The sequence below is a fragment of the Zophobas morio genome, unplaced genomic scaffold (assembly GCF_036711695.1).
Source record: "Zophobas morio isolate AGI-343-1 ecotype UQ-CSIRO unplaced genomic scaffold, CSIRO_AGI_Zmor_V1 ptg000026l, whole genome shotgun sequence".
Taxonomy (NCBI): Eukaryota; Metazoa; Arthropoda; class Insecta; order Coleoptera; family Tenebrionidae; genus Zophobas; species Zophobas morio.
The window spans coordinates 12,641,890-12,669,839 of NW_026972131.1; the positions used below are offsets into that span (position 1 = coordinate 12,641,890).

At 36.7% G+C, this 27,950-nt stretch overlaps 4 protein-coding genes across 6 annotated transcripts in view; all 4 read left to right on the top strand.

The window, feature by feature from the left end:
* Window positions 1-7,936, top strand: part of Epac (Exchange protein directly activated by cAMP) — a 226,735-nt gene extending 218,799 nt beyond the window's left edge. For all 3 annotated transcript variants that reach the window (XM_064065349.1, XM_064065350.1, XM_064065351.1), the window contains 4 exons: window positions 5,631-5,743; window positions 5,795-5,986; window positions 6,036-6,385; window positions 6,440-7,936. In XM_064065349.1, the coding sequence (XP_063921419.1) occupies window positions 5,631-5,743; window positions 5,795-5,986; window positions 6,036-6,385; window positions 6,440-6,564 (780 nt within the window). In that variant the 3' untranslated portion in view covers window positions 6,565-7,936. The remainder of the gene's footprint in view (window positions 1-5,630; window positions 5,744-5,794; window positions 5,987-6,035; window positions 6,386-6,439) is intronic.
* Window positions 7,937-12,420: 4,484 nt separating this feature from the next.
* LOC135136217 (SWI/SNF complex subunit SMARCC2-like) lies at window positions 12,421-15,719 on the top strand. Its single transcript, XM_064065403.1, has 3 exons — window positions 12,421-12,712; window positions 12,762-12,995; window positions 13,054-15,719. The coding sequence occupies exons 1-3, from the start codon at window positions 12,596-12,598 to the stop codon at window positions 15,547-15,549; spliced, it is 2,847 nt and encodes a 948-aa protein (XP_063921473.1). The 5' UTR covers window positions 12,421-12,595; the 3' UTR covers window positions 15,550-15,719.
* A 3,549-nt stretch (window positions 15,720-19,268) lies between these two features.
* On the top strand, window positions 19,269-20,793 carry LOC135136316 (SWI/SNF complex subunit SMARCC2-like). Its single transcript, XM_064065539.1, has one exon. The coding sequence runs from the start codon at window positions 19,463-19,465 to the stop codon at window positions 20,621-20,623; it is 1,161 nt and encodes a 386-aa protein (XP_063921609.1). The 5' UTR covers window positions 19,269-19,462; the 3' UTR covers window positions 20,624-20,793.
* Window positions 20,794-24,398: 3,605 nt separating this feature from the next.
* Window positions 24,399-26,065, top strand: LOC135136315 (SWI/SNF complex subunit SMARCC2-like). The gene has a single exon (XM_064065537.1). The coding sequence runs from the start codon at window positions 24,500-24,502 to the stop codon at window positions 25,979-25,981; it is 1,482 nt and encodes a 493-aa protein (XP_063921607.1). The 5' UTR covers window positions 24,399-24,499; the 3' UTR covers window positions 25,982-26,065.
* The last annotated feature ends 1,885 nt before the right edge of the window (window positions 26,066-27,950 follow it).

Consider the following 27,950-nt stretch of genomic DNA (forward strand, 5'->3'; position numbering starts at 1 on the left):
CAAATTTTCGATTTTTTAAATTTTCGGTTTCTCAATTCTCCGACAATTCAGTTTTACGATTTTTATTTTTTCAGTCCTTCAAATTTTCGATTGTACAATTTTCAGGATTTTCTCTTCTCATTTTTTCGATTTCTCAAATTTTCAATTTTTCGATTTCTCAATTTTTCCAAGTTTAAGTTTTGGGATTTTTCAATTTTCCTTCGATTTTTCTATGTTTCTGTTTTCCGATTTGCCGATTTATCAGTTTTTCAATATTTGAGTTCTGGAATTCTTCAATATTCGATTCAATTGTTTGATTTTTCGACTTTGGATTTTTGATTTTTTGATTTTATACATTTTCCATTTTTCAATATTTTAATTTTGCGATTTTTGGCCGTTCTAAATTTTCGATTTCCCGATTTTTAATTTTTCAAAATTTCAGTTTTAAATTTTTCAATATTTCGTTTCAATTTTCAGAATTTTAGACATTTCGAACTCATGATTTTTTTAGTTGAGTTTCGAAAATGTCAAAATTTGGCCGAAATGTGAAGAAGGGCGGACCATTGGAAAAATTTCACTTTTAATTGGATTTTTAAGTTTTTCAATTCAGTTTCCCGATTTTTCAAATTTTCAAATTTTCGATTTTTTAACTTTTCGGTTTCTCAATTCTCCGACAATTCAGTTTTACGATTTTTTATTTTTTCAGTCCTTCAAATTTTCGATTGTACAATTTTCAGGTTTTTCTCTTCTCATTTTTTCGATTTTTTCGATTTTTCTACTTCTCGATTTTTCGACTTTTCGGTTTCTCAAATTTTCAATTTTTCGATTTCTCAATTTTTCCAAGTTTCAGTTTTGGGATTTTTCAATTTTCCTTCAATTTTTCTATATTTCTGTTTTCCGATTTGCCGATTTATCAGTTTTTCAATATTTGAGTTCCGGAATTCTTCAATATTCGATTCAATTGTTTGATTTTTCGACTTTGGATTTTTGATTTTTTGATTTTATACATTTTCCATTTTTCAATATTTTAATTTTGCGATTTTTGGCCATTCTAAATTTTCGATTTCCCGATTTTTAATTTTTCAAAATTTCAGTTTTAAATTTTTCAATATTTCGATTCAATTTTCAGAATTTTACACTTTTCGAACTCATGATTTTTTTAGTTGAGTTTCGAAAATGTCAAAATTTGGCCGAAATTTGAAGAAGGGGGGACCGTTGGAAAAATTTCACTTTTAAAAAAGTTGTCTAAAAATTCTGAAAAAATTCAGGGACGTAGATCTCGACATGGTGATCCTAAAAATATAAGGTGTTGATGGCCCCGGAGCAAGATTTTCGAAAGAATCGCTACAAAATGCGAATTTTTGAGAATTTCTAAAAATCTCGATATTTCAGTGGTCGATTCCGGGAAAACGGTTGCAGTTATCAAAAAAACGAGGCCGGAACTGAGTTCTAGAGCACGAAATCTACAAGAAAATGTGTGTAGTTGAGTTTCGAAAATGTCAAAATTTGGCCGAAATGTGAAGAATTGGAAAAATTTCGCTTTTAAAAAAGTTGTCTAAAAATTCTGAAAAAATTCAGGAACGTAGATCTCGACATGCTGATTCCAAAAATATAGGATGTTGATGGCCCTGGTGCAACATTTTCGAAAGAATCGCTACGAAATGCGAATTTTTGAGAATAATTTCTGAAAATCTCGATATTTCAACGGTCGATTCCGGAAAAACGCTTGCAGTTATCAAAAAAACGAGGCCGGAACTGAGTTCTAGAGCTCAAAATCTACAAGAAAATGTGTTTAGTTGAGTTTCGAAAATGTCAAAATTTGGCAGAAATGTGAAGAAGGGAGGACCATTGGAAAAATTTCACTTTTAAAAAAGTTGTCTAAAAATTCTGAAAAAATTCAGGGACGTAGATCTCGACATGCTGATTCCAAAAATATAGGGTTTTGATGGCCCTGGAGCAACATTTACGAAAGAATCGCTACGAAATGAGAATTTTTGAGAATTTCTGAAAATCTCGATATTCAACGCTCGATTCCGGAAAAACGGTTGCAATTATCAAAGAATCGAGGCCGGAACTGAGTTCTAGAGCTCAAAATCTACAAGAAAATGTGTTTAGTTGCGTTTCGAAAATGTCAAAATTTGGCCGAAATGTGAAGAAGGGGGGACCATTGGAAAAATTTCACTTTTAAAAAAGTTGTCTAAAAATTCTGAAAAAATTCAGGGACGTAGATCTCGACATGCTGATTCCAAAAATATAGGGTTTTGATGGCCCTGGAGCAACATTTACGAAAGAATCGCTACGAAAAGAGAATTTTTGAGAGTTTCTGAAAATCTCGATATTCAACGCTCGATTCCGGAAAAACGGTTGCAATTATCAAAGAATCGAGGCCGGAACTGAGTTCTAGAGCTCAAAATCTACAAGAAAATGTGTTTAGTTGCGTTTCGAAAATGTCAAAATTTGGCCGAAATGTGAAGAAGGGGGGACCATTGGAAAAATTTCACTTTTAAAAAAGTTGTCTAAAAATTCTGAAAAAATTCAGGGACGTAGATCTCGACATGCTGATTCCAAAAATATAGGGTTTTGATGGCCCTGGAGCAACATTTACGAAAGAATCGCTACGAAATGAGAATTTTTGAGAATTTCTGAAAATCTCGATATTCAACGCTCGATTCCGGAAAAACGGTTGCAATTATCAAAGAATCGAGGCCGGAACTGAGTTCTAGAGCTCGAAATATACAAGAAAATGTGTTTAGTTGAGTTTCGCAAATGTCAAAATTTGGCAAATTCTAAAAAAGGGGGGACCATTGGAAAAATTTCACTTTTAAAAAATTTGTTTAAAAATTCTGAAAAAATTCAGGGACGTAGATCTCGAAATGCTGATTCCAAAAATATAGGATGTTGATGGCCCCGGAGCAACATTTTCGAAAGAATCGCTACGAAATGCGAATTTTTGAGAATTTCTGAAAATCTCGATATTTCAACGGTCGATTCCGGAAAAACGGTTGCAGTTATCAAAGAATCGAGGCCGGAACTGAGTTCTAGAGCTCGAAATCTACAAGAAAATGCGTTTAGTTGAGTTTCGAAAATGTCAAAATTTGGCCGAAATGTGAAGAAGGGAAAAATTTCGCCTTTAAAAAAGTTGTTTAAAAATTCTGAAAAAATTCAGGGACGTAGACCTCGACATGCTGATTCCTAAAATATAATGTGTTGATGGCCCCGGAGCAAGATTTTTGAAAGAATCGCTACAAAATGCGAATTTTTGAGAATTTCTGAAAATCTCGATATTTCAACGGTCGATTCCGGAAAAGCGCTTGCAGTTTTCAAAAAAACGAGGCCGGAACTGAGTTCTAGAGCTCGAAATCTACAAGAAAATGTGTTTAGTTGAGTTTCGAAAATGTCAAAATTTGGCCGAAATGTAAAGAAGGGGGGACCATTAAAAAAAATTAATTTTAAAAAAGTTGTCAAAAAATTATGAAAAAATTCAGGAACGTAGATCTCGACACGCAGATTCAAAAAATATAGCATGTTAATGGTCATGAAGCAACATTTTCGAAAAAAATTCCTGCCACATGCGAATTTTTGATAATTTCTAAAAATCTGGAAATTTCAACGGTCGATTCCGGAAAAACGGTTGCAGTTATCAAAAAAACGGGGCCTGAACTGAGTTCCAGAGCTCGAAAATGAAGAAAACTGAAAAAATCGTAAATGGAAAACGGAAGAAATAAAAAATCAAAAAATTGCAAATCGAAAAACTGAAAAAACGAAAAATTGAAAAAAATCAACCAACTGGAAAATCGGAATATTGAAAAATATATAAATTGAAAAATCCCAAAGCTGAAATGTTGAAAAATTGAAAACCAAAGCATAGAAAATCCAAAAATGGAAAAGTCCAAAAATCTATGAATAGAAAATTTGAAAATCGAAAGGTCTAGAAATCGAAACGGTAAAAATTGAAAAATCCAGAAATAGAAAATTTTAAAAGATAAAATATCGAAAAATTATTACATCGAAAAACTGAAGGATCGATAATTTGAAACACCAAGAACTCGAAAAATTAAAAAATTTGAAATCCAAAAATCAAAAACTTAAAAAAATTGGAAAAATGAAAAATCGAGAAATTGAAAGTCGATCATTTAAAACTTCGAAAAACTGTAAAACACCAAAACGAGAAACTGAAAATCGAAAATTTGAAGAAGCGAAAAACTGAAGAGTCGAAAAATCGAAAAAGTAGCTATTGAAAAGTCGAGGAATGTTAAATGGAAAACTGCAAATATAAAAACTGAGAGTCGAAAATTTGAAGAAATGAAAAACTGAAGAGTCGAAAAATACAAAAATTAGAATTTGTAAACTCGAGAAATTTTAAACAGAAATACTGCAAAATCTAGGATTTGAAGAAACAAAAAAAAATGAAAAAAACTGAAAAGTCGCAAACCGAAAAACGGAAGAAATGAAAATTTGGAAAATTGCAAATTGAAAAACTGAAGAAACGAAAAGTTGAAAAAATCGGAAAATTGAAAAATCAAAACATGGAAAATCCAAAAATCTAAAAATTGAAAAGTCAAAAAATCCAAGAAGAAGACCGAAAAATTAATACATCGAAACACTGCGGAATCGAAAAATTGAAAAATCGGTAACTTGAAACACCAAAAACTCGAAAAATTAAAAAATTTGAATTCGAAAAATCAAAAACAAAAATTGGAAAATTGAAAAATCGGGAAATCGAAAAACTGAAAGTCGAACATTTATATATTCGAAAAACTGTAGAAAACTAAAACAAGTAATTAAAAATCGAAAATTTGAAGAAATGAAATATTGAAAAGTCGAAAAATTAAAAAATTAGAAATTGAAAACTCGAGAAATTTTAAATCGAAAAACTGCAAATATAAAAACTGAAGATAAACAAAAACAAAACTGAAAAAAAACAAATCGAAAAACTGAAGAAATGAAAAATTAAAAAATTGCAAATCGAAAATTTGAAGAAACGAAAAATTGAAAAAATTGAAATTGAAAAAATCAAAAATCAAAACAAAACACTTTGCACAAAATTCTTTTTTGTATTTTCCATGTAATAACGTCTCCACAGACAGACAGACAAACGGAAAACGGACCTCTGGGAGTAAAAAGCCAGTAATGAGCTGCAGAGGTCGGACCTTTCCTTTGTCACACCTTCAATAATATCACCAATATTGTCCAAAATCGACTGACGCTATCATGCTCTTACAAACCCACCTGACATGACTTTAACCATCCAGCATTAAAATTCGTTTAATGTGCAATTTCATAAATTCCAGCCCCTCGAGACTCATGACATGTGGCACTTTATATCTGCTCGCTAAATAGCTGCAATTCACATGCATGAGATAAATATGCACCGGTGCACGAAAGGAACTCCTCATGAATATTAAAATAGAAGCTTTTTAGCTTTTAGCACGTATACACCTCTTGTAAATATATGATAACGCAAGACCTCGAATTCGAGCTATTTATACCCATATAAGACAGCGTTCCGGCTACAAAGCCATTTAAAATCTCGAACGTCGAATGATCACATTTTTGCAATTTAAAGTATAATTTATGAGAGATAAAAGCACGAAAGACACAAAGTATTGAGTGTTTTAACACAAATAAAATTAATACGATCTCGATTTCAGACATGCCTTTCGGAGCAGGAGGAGCACACGCAAGGCATCGACGCCGACATCGAGCTCTTCAGCACGAAGGAGCTGGCGTATTATATGACCCTCTTCGACTGGGATCTCTTCTGGTATGTACTCGTACAATATATTTAAATTAGCGTTTATATAATGAATCCTAGGTGTGTTCACGAGTACGAGCTCCTTTATCACACCTTCGGCCGCCACCACTTCGGCCAGATCACCGCCAACCTCGACGTGTTCCTGCGCCGCTTCAACGAGATCCAATTCTGGGTGGTGACCGAAATTTGCATGACAACTAGTCTCAGCAAACGCGTCGCTCTCCTAAGAAAATTCATAAAATTAGCCGCATAGTGAGTAGTTGGAAGCGCCTAATCCAGTCTTAACCCATGAAAATTCCAGCTGCAAAGAATATCAAAATTTAAACGCGTTCTGTGCCATAGTAATGGGATTAAGCAACGTAGCGGTGTCACGTCTGTCGCTCACTTGGGAGAAGCTACCGTCAAAATTCAGGAAGCTTTATACGGAATTTGAATCTCTGATAGATCCGAGCAGGAACCACAGGGCTTATAGGGTGAGCGTCGGGAAGCTGCAGCCGCCCGTGGTCCCTTTTATGCCCTTGCTGCTCAAAGACATGACGTTCACCCACGAAGGGAACAAAACCAGCTTGGACGGGCTGGTCAACTTCGAGAAAATGCACATGCTGGCTCAGACCATGAGGACCATTCGATTTTGTAGGAGTAGGCATTTAGGTGAGTCGACTCTCTCTTGTTATGAATTACATTATAGATTTGTTGTTTTGGTAGTTCTGGAGCCGCCATCCCCCAAGAGCGAGGGAGAAGTGAAATCCTACATTTCGTGTTTACGGGTAGTTGACAATCAAAGAGTGTTAACAAGCATGTCTCAGAAACTCGAGCCGCGTCGATCTTAGTGGCATTATGTCCTGTCGAGGAGAGTCATCACTTACATAGGCTGGAGGTGCTGGATGGCGTGTCCGTTTCCTTTCTATAAGCCGCCGCCTGCATACGTGTAAACTCGCCTCGCCACGTCGACGACTACATTGACGAGCAAGACGCACACGGATCACCAGATCCTGCACTCTACAGTGCATATTATAAATTATATTTTTACTAGGTAATATCTGCATGATGTATTGGACGTTAACACTACTTATCCTACAAGAAATCAGAATCTTATGTCGAATGAAAGAATCAAACTTTCCACTTCAAGCTTTAATCGCTTACTCGTTAGAGTAAGTCAATCATAGGTTACTGTGAAAACGATAGCACTCGTAGCGTAAGTACAGATAAGAAGATCTACATATATTCTTATAAGAGTGGATGCAATTTTGGACACATTTATTACAATAATTATGAAATAAGAAGCAATAACGTTGTGTTACTTGAACTATTTCTATTCGCACGCAGATTTTAGAGAGCAGGTTTTTTTAGACTAAGACACCTTTTATAACAATTCTTCACAGAATCATACTTCACACGTTGTAATTGTGATGACTGCGCAGGACTTCGAAATGGAAGTCCTGTGACTTTTGAACTGGGATTTTCGACGGACTTGTAACGACAATCAGGAGTGATTTGTAGGTTTGTAATTGCTTTTATGAGTTAATTGCGAACTACCTGAAGTGTGAAAATCGTACCAACCAATCGTAATTATTACCGAGACTATAAATTGCCAAATTTGTATTATTTGTGTATTATAACTTTTTTAATAAATCTTGCTGTGTGAAAGAAAGTATGCGATTCGCGCGTTTTGACTTGTATCCGACTTCAGTGGTTTCTTTGATGTTAACTCGATTCGTTTTTGGAGACTCCGTTAGTACGTATTTAAAACGTTTTGTGTATTTCGGTATCCCTCCCGTTTTGGAATATTTCCACTGGAAAGTATGTTTTGTTTAATGATTGTATTATTACCCGTCTCTCTTCAGTCCGCTGAAAATATTCCAAGATATGTCCTAGGTTTCACACAGAGTTTAGTTCAGCTTCAGTGCTTATTGTAAAAATTATCTAATGTGATATAAAAAAATCATATTTGTGTGCATATTTATATTCTACATCTATTAGATGCCCATGCACTTATTTATTTTTTTATATTTTTACCTTGTCATTTATGACAGAATTGTAAGGAAAACACTCCAATGCATGTTTTATGGACGATCTCTGTTATAGTCATCTTTTTACCTAGAGTTAATTAATTAACATCTCCAATTATGTATATATTTAAATAGGTAATTAAATTTTTTATCATAACTTACTCCAGACAAAATCGAGAATAAAAAATATTAAACCTGATAACTTCGTTCTCTTTGTTACACCCTTTCGAATCCTAATGGAGAAGTGACGTTTGGTGTTCTACTTTGTCTCCTTGGTGGCAGCTAGCGCAATATGCGAACGACGTGAATTATGGGTTGCCTACACCAAATCCTACAAACCCTTGTTTTATTAACAAATACTTTCAAATCTGAAGCTTAGTGGTCAAGGCACCCGCCCGGCAAGTGGGAGATGTGTGGTTCAATTCCCACCGGGCAACATTTTTCTTCCCTTGCCCAAAGGGCCAATTTTGACGTTGAATTTTTTTTATTTTTTTTATAAAATCTCAAAGTCGGCGGTTTCTATATGGATCCGCTGGAATCATGGTCAAAATTTTTAGAAGTCCACAACTTTTTAAAAAATAATCTTAAACTGGGGTGAAATCTTAAAAAAAATGCATTAAAAAACTGCTTTAAGTTTATTGTTGTGAACAGATGGCTATGTATGTTAAGAAAAACAGGCAAAAAATAAGCCCCGCCCACCCACCCTATCTAAATTGTGATGATTTCTTTATTCGTCATAAGCCAAGAGGGCGGAGCTTAACTGCAAAATCCGTATCGCTCTACAAAAAACAAAAAACATGTTTTTGAGTATCGTGTTATTCAAAGAATATTATGTATATTAAGAAAAAATTAAAGCCAAAGATTAAGCTCCACCCATATCCCCCTGATCTAAATATGTAGTAATGAAGTTTTCATTCGTTGCCAGACTTAGAGGCGGAGCCTAATTGCAAAATCCATATTTTAATTCTAGGAAAAATTAAAAACATGTTTTTGAGTATCGTGTTGTTCAAAGAATACTATGTATATTAAGAAAAATTAAAGCCAAAGATTAAGCCCCACCCATACCTATTCTGACTTAAATATCTAGTACTGAAGTTTTCATTCGTTGCCAGACTTGGAGGCGGAGCCTAATTGCAAAATCCATTTTTTCCTACAAAAATGTATCATTTTAAACGTGTTTAAGTGTCTAAGAATAAAAAAAATCATTACAATTGAAACAGGGTGGGTGGGCGGGGTTTATATTTTTTCTTTTTTTTTCTTAATATACATAGTATTCTTTGGACAAGACGATACTCAAAAACATGTTTTTAATTTCTTGTAAAGAAATAAGTAATTTGCAATTAAGCTCCCCCCCTTTGGTTGACGGCGCATAAAAAAAAATCATGAAAATCGAGATGGGGCGGGTGGGCGGGCTTACATTTTGTCTTTTTGTTTTAATATGAATAGTCTTCTTTTCACAACATGAAACTTAAAATATCTTTAAAATGGAAAATTTGTATAAGGAAATTTTGATTTTTAATTAGGCTCCACTCCATAATTGCAAAATACATATTTCCTTGCAAACGTGTACCATTTTAACTATATTTTAAGTTTTTTGTTGTGAAAAGATAGCTACGTATGTTAAGAAAAAACAAAGACAAAATATAACCCCGCCGACCCGCCCTGTCTCAATTCTGATGATTTTTTTATTCGTCGTAAGCCAAGAGGGCGTAGCTTAACTGCAAAATCCTTATTTCTCTAGGAAAAATTAAAAATATGTTTTTGAGTATCGTGTTGAACAAAGAATACTATGTATATTAAGAGAAATTAAAGCCAAAAATTAAACCACACCCATACCTATCCTGACTTAAATATGTAGTACTGAAGTTTTCATTCGTTGCCAGACTTGGAGGCGGAGCCTAATTGCAAAATCCATATTTTCCTACAAAAATGTATCAGTTTAAACGTGTTTAAGTGTCTAAGAATTAAAAAAAATCATTACAATTGAAACAGGGTAGGTGGGCTGGGTTTATATTTTTTCTTTTTTTTTTTTTTTTTTTTCTTAATATACATAGTATTCTTTGGACAAGACGATACTAAAAAACATGTTGTTAATTTCTTGTAAAGAAATAAGTAATTTGCAGTTAAGCTCCCCCCCTTTGTTTGACGACGCATAAAAAAAAATCATCACAATCGAGATGGGGCGGGTGGGCGGGCTTACATTTTGTCTTTTTGTTTTAATATGAATAGTCTTCTTTTCACAACATGAAACTTAAAATATCTTTAAAATGGAAAATTTGTATAAAGAAATATTGATTTTGCAATTAGGTTTCATCCCATAATTGCAAAATCCATATTTCTTTGGAAACGTGTACCATTTTAACGATATTTTAAGTTTCTATGTTGGCTTTGTATATTAAGACAAAAAAGGCAAAATATAAGCCCCGCCCACCCACCCTATCTCAATTCTGACGATTTTTTTTATTCGTCGTGAGCCAAGGAGGCGGGACTTAATTGCAAAATCCGTAATTTTTAAAATTCTAGGTTTTCCGATTTTATCGACTTTTCAATTTTTGGACTCCTGGATTTTTTGAATTCTCGTTTTTTTACTTTTTGGAATTTCAATTTTTCGTTAAACTGTAGATTTTTCAATTTTTCGACTGTTTCATACTTCGATCTCTCAATTTTTCAACTTTTCGATGTTTTAATTTTTCAATTTTTAAAATTCTAGGTTTTCCGATTTTATCGACTTTTGAATTTTTGGACTCCTGGATTTTTTGATTTCTCGTTTTTTTACTTTTTGGAATTTCAATTTTTCCTTAAACTTTAGATTTTTCAATTTTTCGGCTGTTTTATACTTTGATCTCTCAATTTTTCAACTTTTCGATGTTTTAATTTTTCAATTTTTAAAATTCTAGGTTTTCCGATTTTATCGACTTTTCAATTTTTGGACTCCTGGATTTTTTGATTTCTCGTTTTTTTACTTTTTGGATTTTCAATTTTTCGTTAAACTTCAGATTTTTCAATTTTTCGGCTGTTTCATACTTCGATCTCTCAATTTTTCAACTTTTAGACGTTTTAATTTTTAAGCCAAGAGGGCGTAGCTTAACTGCAAAATTCTTATTTCTCTAGGAGAAATTAAAAAAATATTTTTGAGTATCGTGTTGTTCAAAGAATACAATGTATATCAAGAAAAAATTAAAACCGAAGATTAAGCTCCACCCATATTCCCGTGATCCAAATATGACAATCCGTATTTTCCTACAAACATTTATCATTTTAAACGTGTTTAAGTGTCTATTTTCGTATTTTTAAACAAATAAGTATTTTGCAATTAAGCTTCGCCCCCTTGATTCACGGCGCATAAAAAAAATCATCACAATTGAGATAGAGCGGGTGGGCGGGCTCACATTTTGCCTTTTTGTTTTAATATGTGTAGATTTATTTTCACAAAATGAAACTTAAAACATGTTTAAAATAGAAAATTTGTATAAGGAAATATCATCCATATTTCCTTGCAAAAATGTACTATTTTAACCATATTTTAAACTTCTTCTTGTGAAAAGATGGCCATGTATATTAAGAAAAAAAAAAAGGTAAAATATAAGCCCCACCCACCCACCCCGTCTATATTCTGATGATTTGTTTTATTCGTCGTAAACCGAGAGGCGGAGTTTAACTTTCATTTTGAGTATGGCGTTGTTCAAAGAATGCTATGTATATTAAGAAAAAATTAAAGCCAAAGGTTAAGCTCCACCCATACCTACCCTGATCTACTCTTAAATATGTAGTAATGAAGTTTTCATTCGTTGCTAGACCTAGAGGCGGAGCCTAGTTGCAAAATCCATATTTCCCTACAAAAATTTATCATTTTAAACGTGTGTAAGTGTCTAAGAATAAAAAAATCATTACAATTGAGATAGGGTGGGTGGGGGGGTGTATATTTTCCTTTTTTCTTAATATGCATTGTATTCTTTCAACATCACGATTCTCAAAAACATGTTTTAATTTCTTGTAAAGAAATAAGCATTTTGCAGTTAAGCTCCGCCCTCTTGGTTCACGGCGAATAAAAAAAATCATCACATAAGAGACAGGGCGGGTGGGCGGGCATACATTTTATCTTTTTGTTTTAATATGTGTAGACTTCTTTTCACAACATGAAACTTAAAACATATTTAAAATGGAAAATTTGTTTACCGATACCGATTTTGCAGTTAGGCTCCGCCCCATAATTACAAAATCTATTTTTCCTTACAAAGTTTACTATTTAAACCATGTTTTGAGTTTCTTGTTGTGAGAAGATGACTATGTTAAGAAAAAAAAGGCAAAAAAATAAATATAAGCCTCGCTCACCCGCCCTATCACAATTTTGATATATTTTTTTATTCGTCGTAAGCCGAGGGGCGGAACTTAATTTTAAAATTCTTATTTTTGTAAGAGAAATTGTCATGTGAAATATGTTCTTAATTAGTCGCAACGTTTCCAAAATTTCGTAGCAGTTTCAAGTTAAATTGCAAGATGTTGTACATACGTTGTTTTTTATGTGTCTATTATATTTATTGTATTTGTAATTGTAACTTCCTGTATATGTGAAAAATGTAATCAATCCGACACTGATAAACCCTCCTTGTAAAATTCGTACGCCCCTGCCGCGTCTCGCCGCGTATATCTGGTTGCCTACTCTCCCCTTCCCGTTATTTTGACAGTTGACATTTTGCGGTGTTTAGCGTCTGTATACAGCCCTTTTATATTAATTTACCAAAATCAAGCCCTTTATATGCACTAACTGGTGATGTACAGTTTTACAAATTCATCACGCGTTCGGCAATTTTAAAAAAATTTACAAAGCAGTGCTTGTGATATTGGAATCAAGATGATGGCCTACGGCCCCAAGAAGGACGGGAGCCCTAACGTGAAGTACTTCGAGGCCCCCGAAACTCTCGCCGCACTTGAAATGGTCAGACAATGGCTGCAGAAAAACGGAAAAAAGGTGAGACTTTGACGAGTGACATAACCTCAATTCTCAATTTCGGGTTTAGTATTTACAAGCTGACCCCGTCACGAACAAAAGTTTGTCGCTGCTGGCGCTGCAACTAATGCAGTTTCAAGAAGACTTTCTCGGGAAGAACGTACAGAAGACTCCCATGACGAGGATACCGGTGAGGTATTTCCTGGATTTCAAGCCCGGAGGGTCGTTGTGTCATATGTTGCTGACGGCGTATAAGTTCAAGAGCGAGCATAACTGGAGGAGGTTCGAGATTCCCACGGGAAAGGTGAGTGCGCTACTTTGTTAAAATTGCGAAGTTCAATCAAAAATTGAATAATTTGTAGAGCACTGGCAAGTTAGAGCGCGTCTTCGAAATGTTCAAATGCATGGAAAAGGTCTTGATGCAAAACCGCTTCTACACGGTCCCCACCGTCTACATCCGCCCCGAAGTGGAAAAGTCCCTAGCCGCTAAATTACGCGAAATCGTCTGTCGGAAATTTGCTCAAGTTGCAGAGACCGAAGAAATGGCCACTCACATTTGTTACCCCCCTGTAGACCCCGCTGAAGAAGAGTACGGACGTCCGGTGTTCAAGCGCGAGAAAATGGTCATGATGCACTGGTACTATTTCCCGAATTCGTACGACACTTGGATCAGTCTAGACATATCTGGCGATGGTGTGAGTACCGACGTTCCGAGTCCCAGAGCCGAACCGTGGCGAGTGTCGTGCTCGTGGTTACTAGAAACCGACCACTACAACGAGTGGATGTCTGAAGAAGACTACGAAGTGACGGAGTTGGGACACAAGAGGATTCACCCGTTGAGGATGTCAGTGGAAGACGTGATGAATCCCTCCAACGACGACAGGTCGAAAAAGAAACAAAAGCGGAAACGGTCGCCGTCGCCGTCGTCCAAAGTCGGGAAACGCAAAAGCGGGCGGAGCCCGGCCATCGGGAAAAAACAAAGACCGGACGAAATGGAAGCGGAAGATTTGACGAAAGACATGGAGGAGCCGACGCCCGAACCTAACATTGTTGAAGTTAATTCGGCAATCGCGAATCAAAACAGCAAAAAAGACCATGAATTGCAGCCTTTGAAAGGGGGCTCGGTTACGGACTTGGAGGAGTCGGAGGAACGAGGCGAGGACTCGCAAAATGGAAAAAATAGCGATAGTAATACTCAGGATGACGGACAAGAGGATAATGTTACTGAGCAGACGCATCATATAATTATACCGTCGTACTCGGCGTGGTTCGACTATAACGCTATTCACGAGGTGGAAAAAAGAGCTCTACCTGAGTTCTTCAACGGTAGAAATAAATCGAAAACTCCCGAAATATATCTAGCTTATAGGAATTTTATGGTTGACACCTACAGGCTAAACCCAACGGAGTATATCACTAGTACGGCGTGTCGTCGAAATCTAGCAGGCGACGTCTGTGCGATAATGCGAGTCCACGCGTTTTTAGAACAATGGGGCTTGATTAACTATCAAGTTGACACAGATTCCAGACCTACCCCCATGGGTCCACCACCGACTTCCCATTTTCATATTTTATCGGACACCCCGTCGGGTCTGCAACCTGTAAACCCACCCAAAACCCAACAACCCAGCGCCGCTAAAACCCTCCTAGACCTGGATAGGTCCCAGGAGCTCAAAAAAATCGAAGGTCCCGATCAAATGACCAATTTCGGGTTAAAATTGGACCAGTACATCAAAAAACCCGCCGCTTTGAGAAACAAAAGCGCCGCCTCTTTAACCCGAGACTGGACGGAACAAGAAACTCTTTTGTTATTGGAAGGTCTCGAGATGTACAAAGACGATTGGAACAAAGTTTGTGAGCACGTGGGTTCCCGAACCCAGGACGAGTGCATTTTGCACTTTTTGCGTTTACCGATTGAAGATCCATACCTGGAGGACCCCGAAGCCGGTGGTGCACTAGGTCCACTAGCCTATCAACCGATTCCTTTCAGTAAAGCGGGGAACCCTATTATGTCCACAGTAGCCTTTTTAGCTTCCATAGTGGATCCTAGAGTGGCCGCCGCCGCCGCCAAATCCGCCATGAACGAATTCGCCAGCATAAAAGACGAAGTCCCCGCCGCCGTCATGGACGCCCACTTGAAAAACGTGGAAGCCTCCTCCGCCGAGGGAAAGTACGACCCTGCAGCCAACCTAGCCCTCACCGGAATCGCAGGCACCGCCCCCGAGAAAGAAGAAGACGACAAAATCAAAAAAGAACCCGAGACGAAAGAAGAAGAAAAACCCGACGAGAAAAAACCCGAAGAAAAGGACGAAAAAGAGGACAAAACGATAAAGACAGAGGCGGCCGCCGAGCCCGTCAAGAGCGAAAAACCCGAGCAACCCGAACCCAAGTCCGAGCGCACGGTGAAAGACAGCGAGATGCAGAGCGCCGCGGCCGCCGCGTTGGCGGCGGCCGCCGTCAAAGCCAAGCACCTGGCGGCGGTCGAAGAGCGCAAGATTAAGTCACTGGTGGCCTTGTTAGTGGAAACACAGATGAAGAAGCTCGAAATCAAGCTGCGGCACTTCGAGGAGCTGGAGACGACGATGGAGCGCGAACGGGAGGGGCTGGAGTATCAGCGGCAGCAGCTGATCACGGAGCGGCAGCAGTTCCACCTGGAGCAGCTGAAGGCGGCGGAGTTCAGGGCGAGGCAGCAGGCGCACCAGAGGCTGCAGGCCGATCAGGGCCAGTGGGCTTTGCAGCAGCCGCAGATGACGCATACGGCGCCGCCCAACGAGGGGGCGGCCACCAACACGCCCACGCCTCCCAGTCCGCAAGCCGCCGCCGTCGCGTCCCCCGGGGCGCCGCATCATCATATTTAAGCTGCAAGTTTGGTTCGTAGGCGTAGGAGTTTTTTTATTACGATTCGCATTCTTTTGTCTTTTTAAGTATACATGATATGATTTGGGCTTTTATTTTTATTATATTATGTAGGAGTCTACATTTCGTGATTGATTTGTAAGTGGTTCTTGTATTAAATATGTACAAAACTGGGGCGTTTTTTATTGAGCGGAGCGGATTGGGTGGTTTGAAAAGTAGCGCCAAAGTGTGACGTCAGATACACAATTCTGCTACCGTTCAAGATGGTTTTAGACAAATATAGGCATGTAAAGTCTAGTAATTTGGTTGGCAACTGATTTCGTATACGCAGGGATCCCTAGTGACCAATGAAAAAATAGAGTGAGGAGTTCTTGATTTAATCAATAAAATAAATTTATCTATTTTTGCAAATTTAAAAAATATTAATGCAATGATAAGTCACAAGTATAAACTCATCATATTTTGCACAATTTAGACAGTATTTGTTCGGCAAAATTTTAAGATGACGTCATCAATTTTTTGCCAAATTCGATCTTATTTTAGCAGGTACTAAACCCGCCCACCCGCCCTCTATTTTCTTACAGGGATCTCATTAGCCAAGATCAGTTTTATCGTAGCAGCTACTAGCACTTTAAGAAAATCAAGGGCGGGTGGGTGGGGCTGGCACTTGTAAGAGAAAACTAACATTGCCAAATGGCATACCTTCGAATAAAATAACGGGTGGGTGGGCGGGGCCAATACTTGGCAAGATAAGACTGATTTTGCCGAATGATATACCTTCTACTATTCATTTTCTAAGAGAGTATGTCATTTGTGAAAATCAGTTTTATCTTGGCAGGTACTAACCCCGCCCACCAGCCCTCTAATTTCTTAGAAGGATCTCATTTGCAAAATTCAGTCTTTCTTAGCAGGTACTAGTCCCGCCCACCCACCCTCTCTTTTCTTATAGGATATCTCATCTGCCAAAGTCAGTCTTATCTTAGCAAGTATTAGCCCCGCCCACCCACCCCCTCTTTTCTTAAGGAATATATCATTGCCAAAATCAGTTTTATGTTAGCAATTACTAGTGACTACTTTTACAAAAAATAATCAAAATTTGGAAACATTACGAGCTTACTTATATAAACAAGGCAAGAATTTTGAACATCCTGTCTAATGTTTAGTTGGTTTTGTTTTTGTTTATAATTTATAAATAGTTCTGGGACTTTTCAGTTTACAGCTATTTATTTTTTAGTTTTTGGATTTTACAATTTTTCAATGTCTCGGTTTTCAGTTTTTCTCTTCAATTTTACGTTTTTTAAATATTTCGATTTTTCAATTTTTGACTTTTATAAACTCTTTATTTGTCGATTTTTAATTAATTGATTTTTCAGGTTTTTTGGTTTTTCAAATGTTCTATTTTTTCAGGTTTCGATTTTTCAATTTCACTTTTTTGATTTTTCGATTTCTCAATTTTTCATTTTTTTAATTTCTCAGTTTTTGGACATTTCAGTTTTGGGATTTTTCAGTTTACTTATTATTCAATTTTTCGATCTTACGATTTTGCAGATTTTTGGTTTTTCAATTTTTCTATTTTTTTAGGGTTTCGATATTTTGACTTCACTTTTTTGATTTTTCGATTTCTCATTTTTTCGATTCTTTAGATTCTCAGTTTTGGGATTTTTCAGTTTTTCGATTCGTCGGTTTTTCTTTCATTTTTCAGTTTTTCGATATTTCAGTTTTGGGATTTTTCAATATTTCTGTTCTTCGACTTTTCCATTTTTGACTTCTGGATTTTTCGATGTGTCGACTTTTTACTTCTTCGATTTTTAAATTTTAGATAATCTCAATTTTTTGGTATTTTAATTTTTCAATATTTAAAATTTTAGAATTTTCGATTTCCTAATTTTTCATTTCAGCTTTTCCATATTTCAATTTTTCAAATGTTTCAATTTCTTAATCAATCGATTTTTCGCCTTCCCGATTTTAGATTTTCTGTTTTTCAATTGTCGTTTTTTCAAATTTTCGATTTTTCAATTTTTCAAATTTGACATTTATAAACTGTCAATTTTTCGATTTTTCAATCATTCGATGTTTTGATTTTCCCATTTCTTGACTTTTGAGGGTTTCGATATTCCTGTTCTTCAATTCTTTAATTTTTCGATTTTTCAGGTTTTTGATTTTTTATTTTATTTTTTTAAGTTTTTCGACTTCACTTTTTGGATTTTTCTATTGCTCAATTTTTCGACATTTTAGGTTCTCAGTTTTTTGGATATTTCAGTTTTCGGATTTTTCAGTTTTTCTTTCATTTTTCAGTTTTTCGATATTTCAGTTTTGGGATTTTTCAATATTTTGATTCTTCGACTTTTCGATTTTTGGCTTCTGGAGTTTTCAATGTGTCGATTTTTTTACTTTTTCGATTTTTCAATTTTTCGATTTCTTAATCTTTCTACTTCCCGGTTTTAGATTTTCTGTTTTCAGTTGTCCTTTTAAATTTTTCGATTTTTCAATGTTTTGATTTTCCGATTTAGTTTACCATTTTTAGTTTTTCTTTCATTTTTCAGTTTTTCGATATTTCAGTTTTGGGATTTTTCAATATTTCCATTCTTTGACTTTTCGATTTTTGACTCCTGAATTTTTCGATTTTTAAATTTTCGATGTTTTAATTTCGAAAATTTTTGATTTTTCGATTTCTCGATTTTTCATTTCAGTTCTTCGATATTTCAGTTTTTCAAGTTTTCAAATTTTTCAAATGTTTTGATTTCTTAATCAATCGATTTTTCGACTTCCCGGTTTTAGCATTATATTAAAAAAATTTTTGGGTTAAGTTTACTATTAGTTATTATTATGTCCTATGTGGGGATTTGCCCGTTGGATGATCAATAAACTATTTATTTATTTATTCATTTATTTAGATTTTCTGTTTTTCAACTGTCGTTTTTTCAAATTTTCGATTTTTCAATTTTTCAAATTTGACATTTTTTATAAACTGTCAATTTTTCGATTTTTCAATTATTCGATGTTTTGATTTTTCCATTTCTTGACCTTCGAGTGTTTCGATTTTCCTGTTCTTCAATTCTTTAATTTTTTTATTTTTCGATTTTTCAGTTTTTCAATATTTCAATTTTTCGGCTTTTCTATTTTTGACTTTTAGGTTTTTCGATGTGTCTACCTTTTTACTTTTTCGATTTTTCAATTTTTGGATTTTTAAATTTTAGATTTTTCAATCTTTTGATATTTTAATATTTCAATATTTCCTAGTCTTTCTATTTTTCGACTTCCTGGTTTTAGATGTTCTGTTTTTCAATTTGTTAATTTTTCATTCCCGATTTATCGAGCTTTGGTTGTTCAGGTTTTCGATTTATCATTTTTTCAATTTTTTATTTTGGCCTATTTCGGTTTCTCAGTTTTTCTAGTTTTCCATTTTTTCGTTTTTTGATTTTTCCGATTTTCCAATTTTTCAACTTTTAACTTTTTGTTTGTCGATTTCTCTATTTTTCGACTTTTCGTCTTCATCATTTTTCGATTTCTCGTTCTTTGGATCTTTCAATCTCAATTTTTCAATTTTTAGAATTTTGACCTATTTCGGTTTCTCAATTGTTCGACTCTTCGATTCCACGATTTCTTGATCTTTTGATTTTTCGATTTCTCAGTTTTTCGTTTTTCAGTTATCCGATTTTTTAAATTTGGGAGTTTCGATTTCTCGATTTTTCGTTATTCGGTTTTTAAATTTTAGATTTCTCAATTTTTTGGTACGACCCTGCAGCCAACCTAGCCCTCACCGGAATCCCAGGCACCGCCCCCGAGAAAGAAGAAGACGACAAAATCAAAAAAGAACCCGAGACGAAGGAAGAAGAGAAACCTGACGAGAAAAAACCCGAAGAAAAGGAGGAAAAAGAGGACAAAACAATAAAGACAGAGGCGGCCGCCGATCAAATGACCAATTTCGGGTTAAAGTTGGACCAGTACATCAAGAAACCCGCAGCTTTGAGAAACAAAAGCGCCGCCTCTTTAACCCGAGACTGGACGGAACAAGAAACTCTTTTGTTATTGGAAGGTCTCGAGATGTACAAAGACGATTGGAACAAAGTTTGTGAGCACGTGGGTTCCCGAACCCAGGACGAGTGCATTTTGCACTTTTTGCGTTTACCGATTGAAGATCCATACCTGGAGGACCCCGAAGCCGGTGGTGCACTAGGTCCACTAGCCTATCAACCGATTCCTTTCAGTAAAGCGGGAAACCCTATTATGTCCACAGTAGCCTTTTTAGCTTCCATAGTGGATCCTAGAGTGGCCGCCGCCGCCGCCAAATCCGCCATGAACGAATTCGCCAGCATAAAAGACGAAGTCCCCGCCGCCGTCATGGACGCCCACTTGAAAAACGTGGAAGCCTCCTCCGCCGAGGGCAAGTACGACCCTGCAGCCAACCTAGCCCTCACCGGAATCGCAGGCACCGCCCCCGAGAAAGAAGAAGACGACAAAATCAAAAAAGAACCCGAGACGAAAGAAGAAGAAAAACCAGACGAGAAAAAACCCGAAGAAAAGGACGAAAAAGAAGACAAAACGATAAAGACAGAGGCGGCCGCCGAGCCCGTCAAGAGCGAAAAACCCGAGCAACCCGAACCCAAGTCCGAGCGCACGGTGAAAGACAGCGAGATGCAGAGCGCCGCGGCCGCCGCGTTGGCGGCGGCCGCCGTCAAAGCCAAGCACCTGGCGGCGGTCGAAGAGCGCAAGATTAAGTCACTGGTGGCCTTGTTAGTGGAAACACAGATGAAGAAGCTCGAAATCAAGCTGCGGCACTTCGAGGAGCTGGAGACGACGATGGAGCGCGAAAGGGAGGGGCTGGAGTATCAGCGGCAGCAGCTGATCACGGAGCGGCAGCAGTTCCACCTGGAGCAGCTGAAGGCGGCGGAGTTCAGGGCGAGGCAGCAGGCGCACCAGAGGCTGCAGGCCGATCAGGGCCAGTGGGCCTTGCAGCAGCCGCAGATGACGCATACGGCGCCGCCCAACGAGGGGGCGGCCACCAACACGCCCACGCCTCCCAGTCCGCAAGCCGCCGCCGTCGCGTCCCCCGGGGCGCCGCATCATCATATTTAAGCTGCAAGTTTGGTTCGTAGGCGTAGGAGTTTTTTTATTACGATTCGCATTCTTTTGTCTTTTTAAGTATACATGATATGATTTGGGCTTTTATTTTTATTATATTATGTAGGAGTCTACATTTCGTGATTGATTTGTAAGTGGTTCTTGTATTAAATATGTACAAAACTGGGGCGGTTTTTTATTGAGCGGGTCGGATTGGGTGGTTTGAAAAGTAGCGCCAAAGTGTGACGTCAGATCCACAATTCTACTACCGTTCAGGATAGGCATGTAAGTCTAGTAATTTGGTTGGCACCTAATTTCGTATATGCAGAGATCCGTAGTGACCAATGAAAAAATGGAGTGAGCAGTTCTTGATTTAGTCAATAAAATAAATGTATCTATTTTTGCAAATTTAAAAATTTTAATGCAATGATAAATCACAAGTATAAACTCATCATATTTTGCACAATTTAGACAGTATTTGTTCAGCAAAATTTTAACATGACGTCATGAATTTTTTGTCAAAATCGATCTTATTTTAACAGGTACTAAACCCGCCCACCCGCCCTCTATTTTCTTACAGGGATCTCATTAACCAAAATCAGTCTTATCGTAGCAGGTACTAGCCCTTTAAGAAAATTAAGGGCGGGTGGGTGGGGCTACCACTTTTAAGGGAAAACTAACCTTGCCAAATAGCATACCTTCGAATAAAATAACGGGTGGGTGGGTGGGGCCAATACTTGCCAAGATAAGACTGATTTTGCCGAATGATATACCCCCTACCCTTAATTTTTTAAGAGAGTATGTCATTTGCGAAAATAGTTTTATCTTAGCAGGTACCAACCCCGCCCACCAGCCCTTTAATTTCTTAGAGGGAACTCATTAGCCAAAATCAGTCTTAGCAGGTATTAGTCCCGCCCACCCACCCTCTCTTTTCTTATAGGATATGTCATTTGAACAAATCAGTCTTATCTGAGCAAGTATTAGCCCCGCCCACCCACCCTCTCTTTTCTTAAAGAGTATGTCACTGCCAAAATCAGTTTTATCTTAGTAATTACTGATGACTACTTTTACAAAAAATAATCAAAATTTGGAAACATCACAAGGAATTTTAAACATTCTGTATACTGTTTAGTTGGTTTTGTTTCTGTTTATAATTTATAAATAGTTTGGGGACTTTTCAGTTTACTCCTATTTATTTTTCAATTTTTGGATTTTACAATTTTTCAATTCCTCAGTTTTCAGTTTTTCTCTTCAATTTTACGACTTTTCAATTTTTGACTTTTATAAACTCTATTTGTCGAATTTTCAATTAATTGATTTTTCAGGTTTTTCGGTTTTTCAATTTTTCTATTTTTTCAGGGTTCGATTTTTCAACTTCACTTTTTTGATTTCTCAGTTTTTGGACATTTCAGTTTTGGGATTTTCCAGTTTACTTATTATTCAATTTTTCGATCTTACGATCTTGCAGATTTTTGATTTTTCTATTTTTCGATTTTTTTAAGGTTTCGATATTTCGACTTCACTTTTTTGATTTTTCGATTCTTTAGATTCTCAGTTTTTGGATATTTGAGTTTTGGGATTTTTTAGTTTTTCGATTCGTCAGTTTTTCTTTCATTTTTCAGTTTTTCGATATTCCAGTTTTTTTTGTATTCTTCAACTTTTCCATTTTTGACTTCTGGATTTTTCGATGTGTCGGCTTTTTACTTTTTCGATTTTTAAATTTTAGATTTCTCAATTTTTTGGTATTTTAATTTTTCAATATTTAAAATTTTAGATTTTTCGATTTTTCATTTCAGCTCTTCCATATTTCAATTTTTCAAATGTTTCGATTTCTTAATTTTTCGATTTTTCGACTTCCCGGTTTTAGATTTTCTATTTTTCAATTGTCATTTTGTCAAATTTTCGATTTTTTAATTTTTTAATTTTTCAAATTTGACATTTATAAACTGTCAATTTTTCGATTTTTCAATTAATCGATGTTTTGATTTTCCCATTTCTTGGCTTTCAAGGGTTTCGATATTCCTGTTCTTCAATTCTTTAATTTTTCGATTTTTCAGGTTATTGATTTTAATTTTTTTATTTTTTTCAGGTTTCAATTTTTCGACTTCACTTTTTGGATTTTTCTATTGCTCAATTTTTCGAGTTTTTAGGTTCTCAGTTTTTGGATATTTCAGTTTTCGGATTTTTCATGTTTTCCATTTTTCAGTTTTGGGATTTTTCAATATTTCGATTCTTGGACTTTTCGATTTTTGACTCCTGGATTTTTCGATATGTCGATTTTTCAGTTCAGTTCTTCGATATTTGAATTTTTCAAATGTTTAGATTTTTTTATTTCAGTTTTGGGATTTTTCAGTTTTTCGATTCGTCGGTTTTTCTTTCATTTTTCAGTTTTTCGATATTTCAGTTTTGGGATTTTTCAATATTTCTGTTTTTCGACTTTTTCATTTTTGACATCTGGATTTTTCGATGTGTCGACTTGTTACTTTTTCGATTTTTAAATTTTAGATTTCTCAATTTTTTGGTATTTTAATTTTTCAATTTTTAAAGTTTTAGATTTTTCGATTTCTCGATTTTTCATTTCAACTCTTCCATATTTCAATTTTTCAAATGTTTCGATTTCTTAATCTTTCGATTTTTCGACTTCCTGGTTTTAGATTTTCTGTTTTTCAATTGTCGTTTTTTTCAAATTTTCGATTTTTCAATTTTTCAAATTTGACATTTATAAACTTTCAATTTTTCAATTAATCGATGTTTTGATTTTCCCATTTCTTGACTTTCGAGGGTTTCGATACTCCTCTTCTTGAATTCTTTAATTTTTCGATTTTTCAGGTTTTTGATTTTTTATTTTTTCAAGGTTTCAATTTTTCACTTCTTGGATTTTTCTATTGCCCAATTTTTCGACTTTTTAGCTTCTCAGTTTTTGGATATTTCAGTTTTCGGTTTCAGGTTTTCCATTTTTCAGTTTTTCTTTCATTTTTCAGTTTTTCGATATTTAAGTTTTGGGATTTTTCAATATTTCGATTCTTTGACTTTTCGATTTCTCGATTTTTCATTTCAGTTCTTCAATATTTCAATTTTTCAAGTTTTCGAATTTTTCAAATGTTTCGATTTCTTAATTTCTTGATTTTTCGACTTCCCGGTTTTAGATTTTCTGTTTTTCAATTGTCATTTTGTCAAATTTTTGATTTTTTAATGTTTCAAATTTGACTTTTATAAACTCTCAATTTTTAGATTTTTCAATTAATCGATGTTTTGATTTTCCCATTTCTTGACCTTCGAATGTTTCGATTTTCCTGTTCTTCAATTCTTTAATTTTTTGATTTTTCAAATTTTCGATTTTTTAAGGTTTCTATTTTTCGACTTCACTTTTTTGATTTTTCGATTTTTCAGTTTTTAGATATTTCGGTTTTGGGATTTTTCAATATTTCAATTCTTCGGCTTTTCTATTTCTGACTTCTGGGTTTTTCGATGTGCCTACCTTTTTACTTTTTCAATTTTTGGATTTTTAAATTTTAGATTTTTCAATCTTTTGATATTTTAATTATTCAGTATTTCTTAATCTTTCGATTTTTCAACTTTCTGGTCGCGAATCAAAACAGCAAGAAAGACCACGAATTGCAGCATTTGAAAGGGGGCTCGGTTACGGACTTGGAGGAGTCGGAGGAGCGAGGCGAGGACTCGCAAAATGGAAAAAATAGCGATAGTAATACTCAGGATGACGGGCAAGAGGATAATGTTACTGAGCAGACGCATCATATAATTATACCTTCGTACTCGGCGTGGTTCGACTATAACGCTATTCACGAGGTGGAAAAAAGAGCTCTACCTGAGTTCTTCAACGGTAGAAATAAATCGAAAACTCCCGAAATATATCTAGCTTATAGGAATTTTATGGTTGACACCTACAGACTAAACCCAACGGAGTATATCACTAGTACGGCGTGTCGTCGAAATCTAGCAGGCGACGTCTGTGCGATAATGCGAGTCCACGCGTTTTTAGAACAATGGGGCTTGATTAACTATCAAGTTGACACAGATTCCAGACCTACCCCCATGGGTCCACCACCGACTTCCCATTTTCATATTTTATCGGACACCCCGTCGGGTCTGCAACCTGTAAACCCACCCAAAACCCAACAACCCAGCGCCGCTAAAACCCTCCTAGACCTGGATAGGTCCCAGGAGCTCAAAAAAATCGAAGGTCCTGATCAAATGACCAATTTCGGATTAAAGTTGGACCAGTACATCAAAAAACCCGCCGCTTTGAGAAACAAAAGCGCCGCCTCTTTAACCCGAGACTGGACGGAACAAGAAACTCTTTTGTTATTGGAAGGTCTCGAGATGTACAAAGACGATTGGAACAAAGTTTGTGAGCACGTGGGTTCCCGAACCCAGGACGAGTGTATTTTGCACTTTTTGCGTTTACCGATCGAAGATCCATACCTGGAGGACCCCGAAGCCGATGGTGCACTAGGTCCACTAGCCTATCAACCGATTCCTTTCAGTAAAGCCGGGAACCCTATTATGTCCACAGTAGCCTTTTTAGCTTCCATAGTGGATCCTAGAGTGGCCGCCGCCGCCGCCAAATCCGCAATGAACGAATTCGCCAGCATAAAAGACGAAGTCCCCGCCGCCGTCATGGACGCCCACTTGAAAAACGTGGAAGCCTCCTCCGCCGAGGGAAAGTACGACCCTGCAGCCAACCTAGCCCTCACCGGAATCGCAGGTACCGCCCCCGAGAAAGAAGAAGACGACAAAATCAAAAAAGAACCCGAGACGAAAGAAGAAGAAAAACCCGACGAGAAAAAAACGGAAGAAAAGGAGGAAAAAGAGGACAAAACGATAAAGACAGAGGCGGCCGCCGAGCCCGTCAAGAGCGAAAAACCCGAGCAACCCGAACCCAAGTCCGAGCGCACGGTGAAAGACAGCGAGATGCAGAGCGCCGCGGCCGCCGCGCTGGCGGCGGCCGCCGTCAAAGCCAAGCACCTGGCGGCGGTCGAAGAGCGCAAGATTAAGTCACTGGTGGCCTTGTTAGTGGAAACACAGATGAAGAAGCTCGAAATCAAGCTGCGGCACTTCGAGGAGCTGGAGACGACGATGGAGCGCGAAAGGGAGGGGCTGGAGTACCAGCGGCAGCAGCTGATCACGGACCGGCAGCAGTTCCACCTGGAGCAGCTGAAGGCGGCGGAGTTCAGGGCGAGGCAGCAGGCGCACCAGAGGCTGCAGGCCGACCAGGGCCAGTGGGCCTTGCAGCAGCCGCAGATGACGCATACGGCGCCGCCCAACGAGGGGGCGGCCACCAACACGCCCACGCCTCCCAGCCCGCAAGCCGCCGCCGTCGCGTCCCCCGGGGCGCCGCATCATCACATTTAAGCTGCAAGTTTGGTTCGTAGGCGTAGGAGTTTTTTATTACGATTCGCATTCTTTTGTCTTTTTAAGTATACATGATATGATTTGGGCTTTTATTTTTATTATATTATGTAGGAGTCTACATTTCGTGATTGATTTGTAAGTGGTTCTTGTATTAAATATGTACAAAACTGGAGCGTTTTTTATTGAGCGGAGCGGATTGGGTGGTTTGAAAAGTGGCGCCAAAGTGTGACGTCAGATCCACAATTCTACTACCGTTCAGGATAGGCATGTAAGTCTAGTAATTTGGTTGGCACCTAATTTCGTATATGCAGAGATCCCTAGTGACCAATGAAAAAATGGAGTGAGCAGTTCTTGATTTAATCAATAAAATAAATTTATCTATTTTTGCAAATTTAAAAAATATTAATGCAATGATAAGTCACAAGTATAAACTCATCATATTTTGCACAATTTAGACAGTATTTATTTGGCAAAATTTTAACATGAGGTTGTGGTGACCGAATTTAAATCAAAGTTTTCGCGCTGAAATTAATTAACAGTGGCGCGAAATCGCATTTGAATAATTTGAATTTGAAAAAAAAAAAAGTTCAATCACGAAAAGGAACTCCTTAAACATAGGCAACCAAATATGCATGGAAGGTCTCTTGCACGTAGCGCTTAGGGGTTAGTTTGCATGATCTTTGAGTAGGTGGCAGCACGTAGCGCTAGGGTAATTTCAGTTAGAGGGTTGGTAGAAAAACCGCATGGTAGATTCATTACGAATGTGGCTGTGTGTGTGTGACCACGTGGTAAGCGCTAGGTTTAAATTAGTTGGTTTCGTAGTTATTAAAACGGGAGGAAGCCTTTGTTTAACGACGATCAAACGTATTTTTCATAATGATACAGTTGTCCCCAACCCGCGCGTTAAATTCTTGCGCCCTTTTAATCGAAAATTGCAGACTTCCGGTCGGACGCGAACACGTGTTGTGAATCTGTTTCTTTGTTTGTAAATTCACCAATCAAGCTAGTTTTTGATAATACTCCGCTAGAGCAAACACAATTTAACAATCAGGATTATTTAAGTAAACCCTTTGCTAGAAGATTTCATGAAATTCACTTAGTCAGGAAAAACACCTTGTGTTTAATCACGAATAGGTCTCTGGATGCATATACGTAAGTGTTACATTATAATACTTCTAAATTCTTCACACAAGATTGCTAATAGTTCATTTACGGCAGTTAAACGAGTTCATTATACTGCGGACTGGCGGGGGGTTATGATATTTTCTCCCCTCAGGTGGTTATCATCGTTATCACGATTAATTCATCGGGGCATGTTTCGCAACGCCAGATTGATTAATTAATTAAGGCATGCCCCCAACGCTACAGAAAATTTACATTACCGAGACGCTTTTTCCTCGCAACGATTTTGGAACTTACATCACCGAGACGCTTTTTCCCTCGGAGCGATGATTGGATATTTTTTGTATTTGTTTATTATGTGTTTTGTTGGGGTAGCCAGTTCGTAGTATTTTAACTTCTCAAAGTAAATTATTTTTGAAGTAACCAATCATTTAGATCATGATATAATTTGGCATAATGTAAACTCTTTGTTTGAACCGTTGAGAAAGTGTGGCAAATATTAATCTCCTGTAAATTATGTTAACTCTGCAATTTTCACATCATACTATATTTCTTAATCTCACAATCTTAACCTCAGTAATTTTATTTGTTGTATAAATTTAATTGAACGTAAATTTCATGTTCTACAAGTTCTAACCTCACATAACATTTCTATTTGTACAAGTTTATTTCACACCAGATCTTTCGTCTCATAAATCCTTGCTAAGTTTTGTTTTGTAAATACTTTGTTGATGAATGTTTTCTATCATATAAATTATTTGATGTCCAACTTTAATCCCACATAAGAATTATTTGTTGTTTAAGATTTCACAAGATTGTATGGCGAATTTAAATGTTGTTTATTGCT